The following is a 12,951-nucleotide window of genomic DNA, read 5'->3' as shown; positions in this document are numbered from 1 at the left end:
CCTAATACAGGTGCCAACAAAATTCTTCCACAAGAATGACCAATATTATCTCTACTATTCCATGTCCAGGTTTAAACTCTGTCTGAAAATCCAGTTATTCCAGGGTATAAGGGAATCTGAAGCCATTTTGAAAAAATGGCATCTAAAATAGAATTATTGCTCAACACTGTCCATATATGTAAGCAAGATACTGTCGTGGAATTTGGATTGAGTAAATGTGCCACTTTTACCATTACAAAGGTAAATGTAGTGAAAACTGAAGGAATCAAATCTAAACATCTGGCTGAGTGTGCAACCAACAACAGCAATACTAATGTCACTGCAATGCCTGGAGAAACCAAAATAGAAGAAAAAGAACTGGGGGAAAAAAATCAGAAAATATAAAGGTCTGCAAATAGAGATAGAACAGAGGTGGGTTGCTCTTCATTCGGCCCGAATTGGGCAAACCAGTAGTAGGGGTGGCGGGAGGCTCCGCCCACCCACCCAGAGGCTTCTGCGCATGCGCACCCCAACCGTTACTAAAAAAATTGGCAACCCACTACTGAGGTAAAACAACTATAGGAAAAAAAGTAAAAATAGTACCAATAGCAATAGGCACCTTGGGTGTAATTTCAAAAATCTGAAGCACCTCTTGAACATCAACAATGGCAAAATCACCTTCAGTCAATTGTAAAAGATAGGCTTACTGTCAGACTTAACCATGAACCACATAAACAATCAAACTAAAGTACAGTTTTTTCTTTTGGGTGCACCATATAAATAGAATCTTGCTGGACTAAATCTATACGACCCTAACCTAAAGGATATATCCTGGGAGATTTTACGAGTGGCTATCCTAAATCACTTCCACAATCCAGCTCTGGACAATTGCTGTGTCTTGTCTTGTTCCTTTCCTTGAAATATGTTTCCTCCTTCCTATATAAGCCTTCTGCATTACCCTAATCAATCACACTTATTTGGAACAACTCACTTCCTGTAAGTTGTTCCAAATAATATTATTAAGCAACAACGTCTTCCTATCCTACATCCTTGGGAAGGACAAAAATGCTAAATCCAGCCTAAACATCTGGCTGACTGTGCAACCAACCATAATAATAAAAGTAAGGAAAAGCCAGACAATATTTTATTTTAGGGTTATGATGGAGGACACGAGACAAAAACATTGGCAATAGTGGACCACTAGTGACCCTATGCATGTAGAAATAGGATGTAGGCATTGAAGTTTTGTCACAGGCTTTAAACTGCGGGCAAACTTTATGTACCTAAAACCATCAAAGAGGCGATTTGTGTGGGAATAAATGATATCATTCTAGTCCAGGAGAGGGGTAATTGGGACAACATTTAAGAATGACTGACCATATCAGGTTCTAATATGTATTCAAGTTTACCTTCTCAAGTTTTCTTAATTCTCATTTGGTATGTAGGTTGTGAGTGATTCCCCCTCCCCCTTTTTCAATGTATTCTTCATGTTACAGGTAAAGTAAGTTATGTCAATCTATGCCAGCAAATGTGCTGATGCAAGGAGTGAGCCTTGCATGAGGACCGTGTTTTTACATATAAGGAGAAGGGTAAGGTAAAGGGTCCCCTCGCACATATGTGTTAGTTGTTCCTGACTCCTAGCAAGCTGAAGAGCTAGAGCTGTGTGAAGATGTCTCCGTGGTCATGTGGCTGGCATGACTAAATGCCAAAGGCGCACGGAATGCTGTTACCTTCCCACCAAAGTGGTCCCTATTTTTCTACTTGCATTTTTTACATGCTTTCGAACTGCTAGTTTGGCAGAAGCTGGGACAAGTAACGGAAGCTCACTCCGTTATGCGGGGCTAGGGATTCGAACTGCCAAACTGCCAACCTTTCTGATCGACAAGCTCAGCATCTTAGCCACTGAGCCACCGCATCCCTCTATAAGAAGAACTAAAAGAGGCTACATCAGAACGAAAGTGTGGGGGGGGGGGGGGTAGGCAGTTTCCTGTAGCCAGAGCTCGGGACTCAATCCTCCACTATCTGGAGGAAGTGCAGTTCAGAGAGCAGCGAGAGGCAGAGACCTGGGCTCCCTTTCAATGATCAAAAACAAAAACCGCCAAGGCTGTGCAATCCCAACCGGGAGGCTCATGACCCCTTGTCCGCAAGCTTCCGTCTGTCTTAGCTTGGCAGCGCCTGCCCCTCCGAGGGGTGATGGAGGGTGTAGGGATGGAAGGAGGGAGGTGGTGGCCCACGAATCCCCCGTTGCCATGGGAACCCATTCAGGGAACTGCAAGCCGCGAAGACAGGAGGGGAGGAGAAGCCGGTCATGTGGCGAGGCAAGATGGCTACCAGAGCTTGAAGGCTGCAGCCTGAGTGGGTGGGAGCAGCAGCGCCGTCCGAAAGGGAGCAAGGCGCCTTTCAGCGCGGCAACAGCTGTCCGCTGCTCTTGAAGTTTCCTCCCTCGGGGCCTCACGGGCGCAGCCCCTCTCTCCGCCCCGACTTCCCCCCAACGGCTTCCTCCCCACACGCCCCCCTCGGTCAGCAGGCAAAAGGCGATCGCGGCGATAACTTTTATTGCAAGCGGCTGCTCCGGCTCTTTTGTTGCTTTTCTGCGCGCCGCTAATGGGAGCGCCGCAGAGCTCCGGTCCGTCCGCCGCTCTGGCTCAGTGAAACCTCCGAGGCGACCCAGTTCGTAGCGGAGCCGAGACGATGGCTCTCACCTTGTTTGGTGAGTAAGCGCTGCCTCTCTCTCTCTCACACACACACCCTTCTTCCCTCCCTCCCTCCCTCCACAGGTAGATAAATAGAAAGGGAGGCAACCCCGAAGGGAGGATGGAAGCGGCTGAAGGGAGCGCTCCCTCTCTCTCTCTTTTGCTGGATTTTCCGGATTCTTTTTTGGGTTGGCCATTAAGCAAGAGAAAGACTTCCTTCCTTCCTTCTTTCCTTCCTTCCTTCTTTCTTTTCCTCACCCATTGTTTCTACTCCAAACAGAGCCTGTGGGTGTGTACTTGCTTCTTCAGTCACTGTCGGGGTTTTGGTGCTTGATTGGCATTTGCTAGAGTTCTCAGGCAAAAAATTTATTTTTTTTTTTATTTTCAAAACAAACACAACACATCTTTATTTACATACTGTAGAAAGTGTATCAGTTGGTTACAAAAAGGCTTTCGTGCATCTCTTCCACAGTCAACAAACATAATTCATATTAACTCAAGTATTTAACTCAGATATTTATACATGTTACCATCATCATACCTCCATTTTCATTTGACTATAATTGTTTAAACATCCTTCATCATAAAATATACCAAGATTTAATACATAACCACATACTGGCATTTTATTTACTATTTCTAAAATCCTCCAATAACATTGAGTCCTTATGTCCTATTCTAGCTAAACATCCATAATATTTAATAACAAAGTTTTCTAATCCTCCTTTCCAAATCACTGTTTACAATTTACATCCAGTTTCCTTATGTTGTACCCATACCTGCATATACGTTGTTATCATTATCCCTCCTTTATTTAACTATATCCTGTGTCATAACATTTCCCCCCTAATAATCAAGACTTAACTGTATGTAACTTAGTTCTTTTTTATTAACCTTTATATATAATCCAAAAAGATTTCTAATCTTCCTTTCATGGGTACCATTCAATATTCATATCCAATTATTACTTATCATAACACTACACATTGTATACATTATTATCATTATCAATTATTTATTTAACTATATCTATTGTCACTAAATTTCATTAAGTTTAACTAGTTTTAAATTATGCTCTTTCATCTATCAACCTGTATCTTTCCAGTAGCAAAACAGTGTCATATCTTCTGCCATTTGTGGTGTCAGTCCTCTAATCATCTCCTTAATCAACTTTGTATGGACTCCTCTTAGCAACTCCTTGCTTATAAAATCTCTCATATAATTTCGATGCCCTTCTTCTGTTTCCTTAATCAGCTTATCTTTGATTGTCAGTAGTGTTATCAATGATATGGCTAATAAAAGTTCTCTCTTTAAATCCATAATTTTTTTGTTTTTTCTTCTTCCATATCTTGCCATCTGGGATAGATTTCCCCTCCATTTAATTCCTCTTTCAGTATTCCACTCTTTCCATTTTCAGAAACAAACCAATCACCATAAATATCAGCAATTTTAATTTCTTTATATTCATTTTCCTCTTCGATTTTTAGGATTTTAACTTTCCATTTGATAAACATCTCCAACTTTATCATATTTTACTGTTAGATGCTCTAAGTCTTCCAACTTCTTCTCTATCCTCTCATATGTGTTTGATAATTTCTGTATTTCTGAGAATATCTTTTGCAGACTTAAAAATTCTTTCTGCTGTTGAAATTGTGCCATTATCTCCAGCCAACAAACACTGCTGCTCTAGCTTGGAAGGGTTTAACAAGATTAACCATAGATTCACAATAATGTTTTATTTTCTCCTTTCTCTGGTTAAAGATATACTTCAAAGGGATTTCTGTATGCTTTTCTTCTTATCACTCTCTATAAACAAGCAGTGAGACCTTGGAGTGCCAAGCCAGGATAATCAGTGAGAAAAGTAAGAGTGTTTCATTTCCAATACACAAACCTCCAGCCTCCGAGTAGCAGGGTTATTGTTGCAATCTTCTTTGTTTCTTTTTGTATCTTTTTTTGTACTTCAAGTTTTTTAAAAAAAGTCTGATTCTTGAATGAGTTAGAACAGTGATGGCGAACCTTTTTTGGCTCGCGTGCCACAAGTGGGGGGAGCGTGGGGGGGTCATGTGCGGGTGTGCCGCACCCATAATGCAATGCGCGACCCCCAGTGTGCATGCGCACACTACAGGTGCCCCCCATTTTTCATGCTTTTTTCACCCTCCCCAGGCTCCAGATGCTTTATAGGAGCCTGGGGAGGGCAAAAAGAGCCTCCCCGCCCCCCCGGAGGCCCTCCAGAGACTTCAGGGACCGTCCGAAGGCTTCCCTGAAGCCTTCGGAATGCTTAAAATGACCCTCTGAGTAAACTGGAAGTGACTTGCGGTTTGCTCGGAGGGTCGTTTTGAGCGCTCTGAAGGCTTCAGGAACCATCCAGAGGCTTCCCTGACACCTTCGGAGCGCTCAAAACGACCCTCCGAGCAAACCGGAAGTCACTTCCGGTTTGCTCAGAGGGTCATTTTAAGCATTCCGAAGGCTTCAGGGAAGCCTCCGGATGGTCCCTGAAGCCTCGGGAGGGCCTCTGGGGGGGGGCGGGGTAGCCTCTTTTCACCCTCCCCAGGATCCTATAAAGCCTCTGGAGCCTGGGAAGGGTGAAAAATGGCTTTAAAAAAGGGTGAATTCTGCTGGCCAGCGTGCGCACACATGCCATAGGTTCGCCATCACTGAGTTAGAAGAACACCCACAGTAATGAAAGAGGAGAATTTTAGTCCATAGGTTACAAAAAATAATAAAAGAAAAAAATTAGAAGAAGAAAACTTAATCCATTCATTTTAAAAGGCTTGCATAAATTCCTTCCATGAAGATAGTATTTAAAAAGTAAGATAACCCACTGTCCAAAACCATTCCAAATTTAATTCCGCCGCTTATTTCTTCTGCTCTCCAATTTAAATTAGTTTTAAGTTTTTGTAGGCAGTCTCTTTTAAAACGGTAAAAATTCCTCACCAGCTGGAAACACTTTCTCTTTCCTTATCCTTCTGTTTTGAAGCCGCCCCGACTTCATCAGCCTAATGGCTGGATTTTTTGTCGCCGGCTTGAAGAACTTCTCTTGGATCAATCAGGGACTTTGCGATGTCCCTGAGATCAGCAAGACATATTCTTCCTGTTCACTGTCTCTGCGGGACGGTTTAGGTCTGTTTGGACCACCCAGCGACAAAAGTATTGATGGCGATCTCAGAGCATTGAGATCGCAAGTCGTCTCGTTGCGACATTGGCTCCTCCTCTATGAGGCAATCTCTTTCATCTCTTTCATACAGTCTCTCTCCCCACTCTCCAAATCTAGCTTGTAAGGCATCCATTCTCTTTCTCAAAGCAATAGTAAAACAACACCAGCTAGCTTATAGTTCATTCTCTGCTCTTTCTGGGAAGTCAGTTTGAAGTTGCCCCTGCAGCAAAAAAAGCTGGCTCTTTTTTTTTTAATGTGTTTCTTCCGGAATGAATGATAATCGATGTGATAAATGGCAAGCGAAGATGCAAATATTGGTATATGATTTATTTTAAAAAATGATTCAAAAAGCATCTCTCAAAAACTAATGGTAAAAGCACACTGTTTATTTTTGTGCACACACAGGATGTGGGTTTTGTATCATTTGTTTTTGATTATGTGTGTTTTGAGCAGCACAAAAATGTTCCTATAAATAAAATATTAATTTGGGCATGTTTTATATATTGGCACATTAATTTATTTAAACTAATTATTAAGCTTAATGGCACACATCTCTAACTTTAGTACACTAATTAAAAAGCACTTTGTAACAGTAAAGTGAAGCAAAATAATATTGACACTAACATATCATTTGGGGAAGCAAATTTCATTACATAAATAACTCACAGTATTCTTAACTTGGGATTGCTTTCCACTGATTTATTTTGTGTAATTATAATTTATATTAAATGTGTCTTTATATAAAGTTGTAAAAATACTGTTTGCTATATTTTTAAAATGGATGTGATCAGTTTGATACCATAGTAATGAAGAATTTAGTAACAATTGAAGTGTTTTCTTAATATTTTATCTTCAAACTCTAACTGCTGCAATAGTTTTTATACATGTACCTTTGCTCTTTATAAGAGTGTCTAGCCTTTTAATTTCATTATTTACAGAAAGTTTCCAGCAAACCTGGGAGATTCCAAATATAACCAAGGAAATATAATTTAAAATTGTTAACATATTTGGAAATAATTTAGCCTAGGGCTAAGATGGTTATATTAAATTTATTTCATCAGACTTGTATTGTGAATTGATTCTTCAGAGTATAAATTAATGACCCTGGGTAAGTTTTTTTGTGATTGTAGTGAAGTTTTGTAATAGGTTTATATTGTTACTATAGTAAAGATATTGGTGACACCTTTTTTATTGTGGAGTAGTGTCTGTTTCATCTAACAACTGGCAAAGACTATGTTTTCTGGACAAAAATGCAGTTGAAAAGGAGAGGAATAGAGGTGAGTTACAAAAATAATTGTTTATAGATAGTAATTATTAATAAAACAATGCAGGTGACTTCTTCCAATCAAGTTTGGCATATTCATGCAATTTTCTTCGCAACAGTACAGAAGTATTGTCATTATTTTTACCCATTATGCTTTTATTTTTTAGTCTAACGCACAGCCCCAGTATTCTCTGGTAGTTATTACACTCAGGTAGGTCTTAGCTTCCAACCAGGTGCTGCTACCTGTTGAGTCAACAAAATAGCATTGCTTTAATAATGGTCACTAAAGCTTTGAATATTCTTCAATGTTCAAAATATATGGGAGAACATTTTGAATATTGTTCCTGGTTAATTCCCAGTGTGACTTGTGACTATAAAAGCTTAAGTATCGTAAATGTGATGGTATATTATGGTGTCATAATGTTATGCATTGTTATCTTTGCTGGAATAGCCTTCGTATGATTACTGGAAATCTCATTGCTAATGAAAGACCAATGGCTTCTTTTCTTTTCTTTTCTTCTCCATACCAGTCAGTGGCTTCTTACTGCTTCATAAATCCTGATTGACAATTCTCTCTTGTAAGTGGTGCAAGAAGACAAGGATTGAGATTCAAGTACTATGCTCAATTCAATTTTTTTATTACGGTCATAGACCACCATTCACTATGCTCAATTTTTAAATCTTGGTTAGTTTCCACCTGTTGCATAAATGGAAAGAGCCAAGCAGAAATGAACCAATAGAGTATTTCAACACTTACCAAGGATTTTCTTTCTTCTGGCCTGAAAATTATATATGCATTATTTTTACAGGATCCCTGTTATTCTTTTAAATAGTAATCTGTTTAACAACTAAGAAAACAAAAATCATATGCTCCATCTTTCAGAGTCAGACATGAAATCGTAATAATCTTCCAGGGCTTTATTATTTCTGGCCTTCATTCTTGAATTTACAGTTGGGTTACTAAAAAATCTGTAAAGTTTACTGCTGTTCTCTGCTGGGTGTGTTACATAAAGCTCTGGGGAGCAGTAAATATATTAAAAGAAGCAATCGCTAACAAAATGTAAGGAAAAAGTTTTTCAGGTGGCAAAAAAGAAATGTAGGCATTACCAAATATATTCAATTGCACTTAGACGTATATATTTATATACTGCCCCATAATGCTTTATACAGCACTCGCGGAGCAATTTGCAATGTCAATCTATTTCCCCCAACAATCTGGATGGTCATTTTACTGACCTCAGAAAGATGGAAGGCTGAGTCAACCTTGAGCCCCATCAGAATCAAACTCCAAGCTGTGGTCAGAATTTGCCTGCAATACAACATTTTAACCCCTGCACCACCATGGCTCAACATATTCTTAAAACTATTGCATAGCATTTCTGCCATGGAATAGGACAGTGTTTCTACTATGGAATATGTTGTTCAGAGACACATAAACGAAAACATGAACAGATGTGGCACAGCAGCCATTGTGCATGAAAACCAGAATAACAAAGGATTTTTCATACATTTTTTACCTTCAGATGGTCTGTTTAGGAAAAGGTTTAATGTTCTCAAATTGGAATTCCAGACAATTTTGAAAATATTGATGAACATTCTGTAGAAGGTCAAGAGTCTGAATTTCTTTTGCAGTGGGGATGAGGAGAAATGGACATACATTAGCTGGTTTTGTGACGGAGTTCATTTCACTTTTACATTGTTAAATCACATACTTTTTCCCCATCAGCCAACGTAACACCTCTAGATATTACCTTTATACCTGTGGCTATCATTCTAGGAAGTGTTACTCTTAGTAAAGTGTCTGATATCAGTTATAAATCAGATGATAGAAAACAAACACTAGATAACAGTGGTGGTCTTGGCCAGTTAAAAACAGGTCAAAGAATTGCTGGTTTTCTTAAATCCATTTTGGAGGGGAAATTAAGATATAGATTTAATAATTAAATATATGTAGCCTTATCCAAACATACAGAAGTAATCCTTAGCTTATGTCCATTCATTCAATGATCGATGGTGCTGTAAAAATGGACTTACGATCAGTCCTTGAAATTCTGACTGTTGCAACACCTCCACAATCAAGGGATTGTGACAGGTGCTCGGACGCCAAGCTCGTGATTACAACATTGCAGCGAGCCATGTTTATGCGATTGCCATTTGTGACTTTCCCTACCACCTTCCTACAAAGTAAAGTCAATGGGGAAGCTGGCAGGGAAGGTTGCAAGTCACTCCCAACAAGTCGCCCCTGCTGCTTTTTCTCCTGAGGAGCCTGCTAAAGATTACGAGAGCCCAGGATGACTATGATTATCTTAGTGCTTGAAGAGCTGTGAAAGTATTCTTTCCTAGAACTTGATCATTCATGAAAAGCAATCATAGCAGGGCTATTGCACTGTGAGCAAAGACTTGTGGTGAAGATAATGGATGGGAAGATTGGTACCTATTCTAGAATTCTGGAAAGTGTAGTCCCAGTATGTTCAGAAAGATTAAATTGCAGGAGGCTATCTTAGCAGGTTTGCTTTGGGATGATTGTGCAATGGGACAGTGGTTATGGACACTGTACATACTGGTATGAACTTCAGCTGTACATCAAGAGAAGATTATAGCTTAGAAGAAAAGCCAATGTATCAGTGCTTCTTTTCAATTGCCCAGTGCTATAATTGACAGACCCTTTAAATATCCTCACCAATTGCTAACAGAAAGGGCTAAATCTGATACTGGTATCACTTTTCTTGGCAACATAGTTTTGCATTGGAATTGCTTGTTGAATAGAGGTAGTCCTCAAGTTACGAATATAATGGAGCCTGCAAATTACATTGGTAACCCAAGGATCCGTTGGACTGAATCACATAAAATGAATGTGAGATCTTCCTGCTTTCACCACGCATTCGCTAATTGAATACGCAGGTCATTGGGTGCATATGAGGTATCTTAGGGTGGGGAAGGCCATGGGGAGGGGGCTAGTGATGGGACAGGCCACCTGCTTAAGACCACCCAAGAGTTTGAGATATTGAGATACCTCATGCAATTGCTTCCCCCCCCACCATCGTTCCGTGTGAGGTCACTTACCATGCAAAGATCTAATGAGTTGTCTCCTCTCCAGCTTCTTTGCCACACAAGATCATGACCTTCAGACTTCCAGTCTCCATGCAAAATGTTTGCAAGCTGACAGGACGCTTTGATGGAGTGAATTCAGGCTGTCTCAAAGCATCCCATTGGCTTGCAAACGTTGTGCATGGAGACTGGAAGCTTCTGGGGGCCGTGATCTTGCAGCCTGAAGGCTTGCAAGATCACGGTGCCCAGAAGCTTCCAGTTTCTGCTCAAAATGTTTGCAAGCTGATGGACTGCTTTGAGGCAGTGCGATTTCTCAAGAGAGGAAACAGATCTTCACATGGTAAGTGAGTCCAGCACAGCAGGATAGGAGGGGGTTAGGAATTGTGAGGAATGGGGTGGGCATAAGCAGGGTGAATGTTGCAGTGCCTCTGCGGTCATTCATAAGGGTGAATGACTGCTGTGGCGCTACAACATTCATAATTTCGGGACTATGTCATAAATACTTGGGGGCTAATCACATAACTTTGAACGGTCACTAAGTGAACTGTTGTAACTCGATCATTATTTGATTAGAAGGAGCATGCCAAATTCTGCATCCTTCAAGAAAGCTTTGTTGTTTTGGACTAAATTTCTCATGTATGCAGGTAGGCAACTTAATAACTAAATGATAATTTCCAGTATTATTAATGGGCATACTGAAATTATGTTCTAAAGGTTCATATCTAAAGCCTCATATCTTTATCCATGAATTATAAGCATAAAGATAAAGGTTCCCTTCACACATATGTGCTAGCGTTCCTGACTCTAGAGCGCAGTGCTCATCTCCGTTTCAAAGGTGAAGAGCCAGCGCTGTCCGAAGACGTCTCCGTGGTCATGTGGCTGGCATGACTAAACGCCGAAGGGGCACGGAACGCTGTTACCTTCCCACCAAAGGTGGTTCCTATTTTTCTACTTGCATTTTTACATGCTTTCGAACTGCTAGGTTGGCAGAAGCTGGGACATGTAATGGGAGTTCACTCCGTTATGTGGTGCTAGGGATTCGAACTGCTGAACTGCCAACCTTAGTCACTGAGCCACCGCGTCCCTTTTAAGCATAGGTCAATGGTGGGTCATGACCGGTACAGGCATACTGGTACCTGCCGGGAGCACCGGGTACCGTTGTGGTACAGTGCTCCGGAGGACCCATCCACTGTCCTTGCCTGTATTTGAGCTCTTTGGGCTTACGCGCACGGAGCGTACAGCACCTGCGCAACGCTCTGCCAAGCAGCTGGAGTGTCATGGAGGCGTTGTAGAGCATCGCAGATGGTAAGTACGGACGTGCATGCTGCGCATGTGTGCACATGCGCTGCACGCATTCGTGTGCTGGACGCCAGGCCCCATTGCACCGTACCGGTTGCAACGGGATCCGGAACCCACTACTGGCACAGGGTCATCCTTTAATAGAACAAGAAATGTTACAGTTTGCATGAAGTTGCCAAGTATTTATTTTTCAAATAGATGTTAAGAATGAGTGCCAAAAAGCAGTAACATTGGCAGTCACTGTCTAAATTCAGCAGTTGAAATGTTATGCCTATATTAAGTATTCTGTACTTAATCCTATTATTTTTCAAGTATGAAACTTTTTTCATGAGAGTAGTTTTTATTATTTTAAAGAATAAAAATAATTCTATTGGTACTTCTTTTAATCAGAATCACAGAACTAGAAATTTTATTAGGACTACCAAGTTTAAATGTTCATATTCAGAAAAAAATGAAATGATGCTGAAAATGTATACATCTCACCAATTATCTCCTTAGAAGAAAAATATAACAATTATTTACAGTTATGTTCAGGTTGCCATTATGGGCATTTTCTTTTGGATTTTGTATAAAACATGTAATGTTGACACATATGGAATTTTATTTACAAGTTGGCGTAAATTTTTCTTGTCCTGTTGGTATGAACTGTTAGCATCTTTAAAAGCAATTTTGAAAGATGTTTAGAGATCTTCAATTAAAATTGTGTTAAGAGCTAGGAAGTAGTTGGCCATTTCTAGCCAAACAGCCATAGGCTATCCAGAGGGTATAGTTTATAATTTAATGTAATAATTATTATGTACTGTGAGCATATGGAAGTCAATCAAGAGCGCTGTCTTCTACTGTAAACAGTATATCTTAGCACTTGAATTATCTGTGTAACCTTGAGAATTGAATTTGCTCTTCACTTGATGCAGTGAAATGTTTATCTAATTTGAAAAACCTAATGAAGCAAATAAAGAGAGTAACCCTGAACTGCTTCGTTTTGCTAGTGGTGCATTTTCTTGACCAAAATTGAAAGGAAAGCCTTCCTGGTATTGGATACCAAGATCATCCACACCCACAAAACTGTTTCCTTTGTGGTGTGGGGTAGAAATGGGGTCACTGTTGTTCTGCTTTCCACTTCTATTCTGCTGCTATTGTGTACATAAAAGCGTTAAAGCTGAAATATCAGGAGACCTGTCTCTTTTGTACTGCTTCATGCTAATTACTCACAGTATTATTTCAAGTGGCCCTGGAAAATGTGGCACTTTTTGAGATAGATACATAATGTAGACTATTGGTGCATCTCTTTATATCTGTTATAAGTATGAGGCCTGTTATTCAGGTGTCTTTCCCTTCTCTTGCATGATTTTTATCTTTTTTGCTGTGAACTGTTGTGAAGTTTGTTGCTGTTTAATAAACATCAAGGAGTGTTGCATTTTTGCTACCTGAACTGAGTAATATGTGTAAAGTAGAAAATTCAGAGGTACAGAACACACCACTGAGAAAAAGGAACCGTGTTCATTGCAATGTTG

General features: G+C 40.2%; 1 protein-coding gene across 1 annotated transcript in view; it reads left to right on the top strand.

Annotated features, from left to right (window-relative positions):
* Positions 1 to 2,294: 2,294 nt before the first annotated feature.
* CHN1 (chimerin 1) overlaps positions 2,295 to 12,951 on the top strand; it is a 129,727-nt gene continuing 119,070 nt past the window's right edge. Inside the window, exon 1 of the mRNA XM_081935447.1 lies at positions 2,295 to 2,689. Coding sequence (XP_081791573.1) covers positions 2,671 to 2,689 — 19 coding nt within the window. The 5' untranslated portion in view covers positions 2,295 to 2,670. The remainder of the gene's footprint in view (positions 2,690 to 12,951) is intronic.

This window comes from Natrix helvetica (genome assembly GCF_964273705.1).
Source record: "Natrix helvetica genome assembly, chromosome: 1".
Classification (NCBI taxonomy): domain Eukaryota; kingdom Metazoa; phylum Chordata; class Lepidosauria; order Squamata; family Natricidae; genus Natrix; species Natrix helvetica.
The sequence above is the reverse complement of the archived record's forward strand: the minus strand, read 5'-3'. Positions and strand labels throughout refer to the sequence as shown.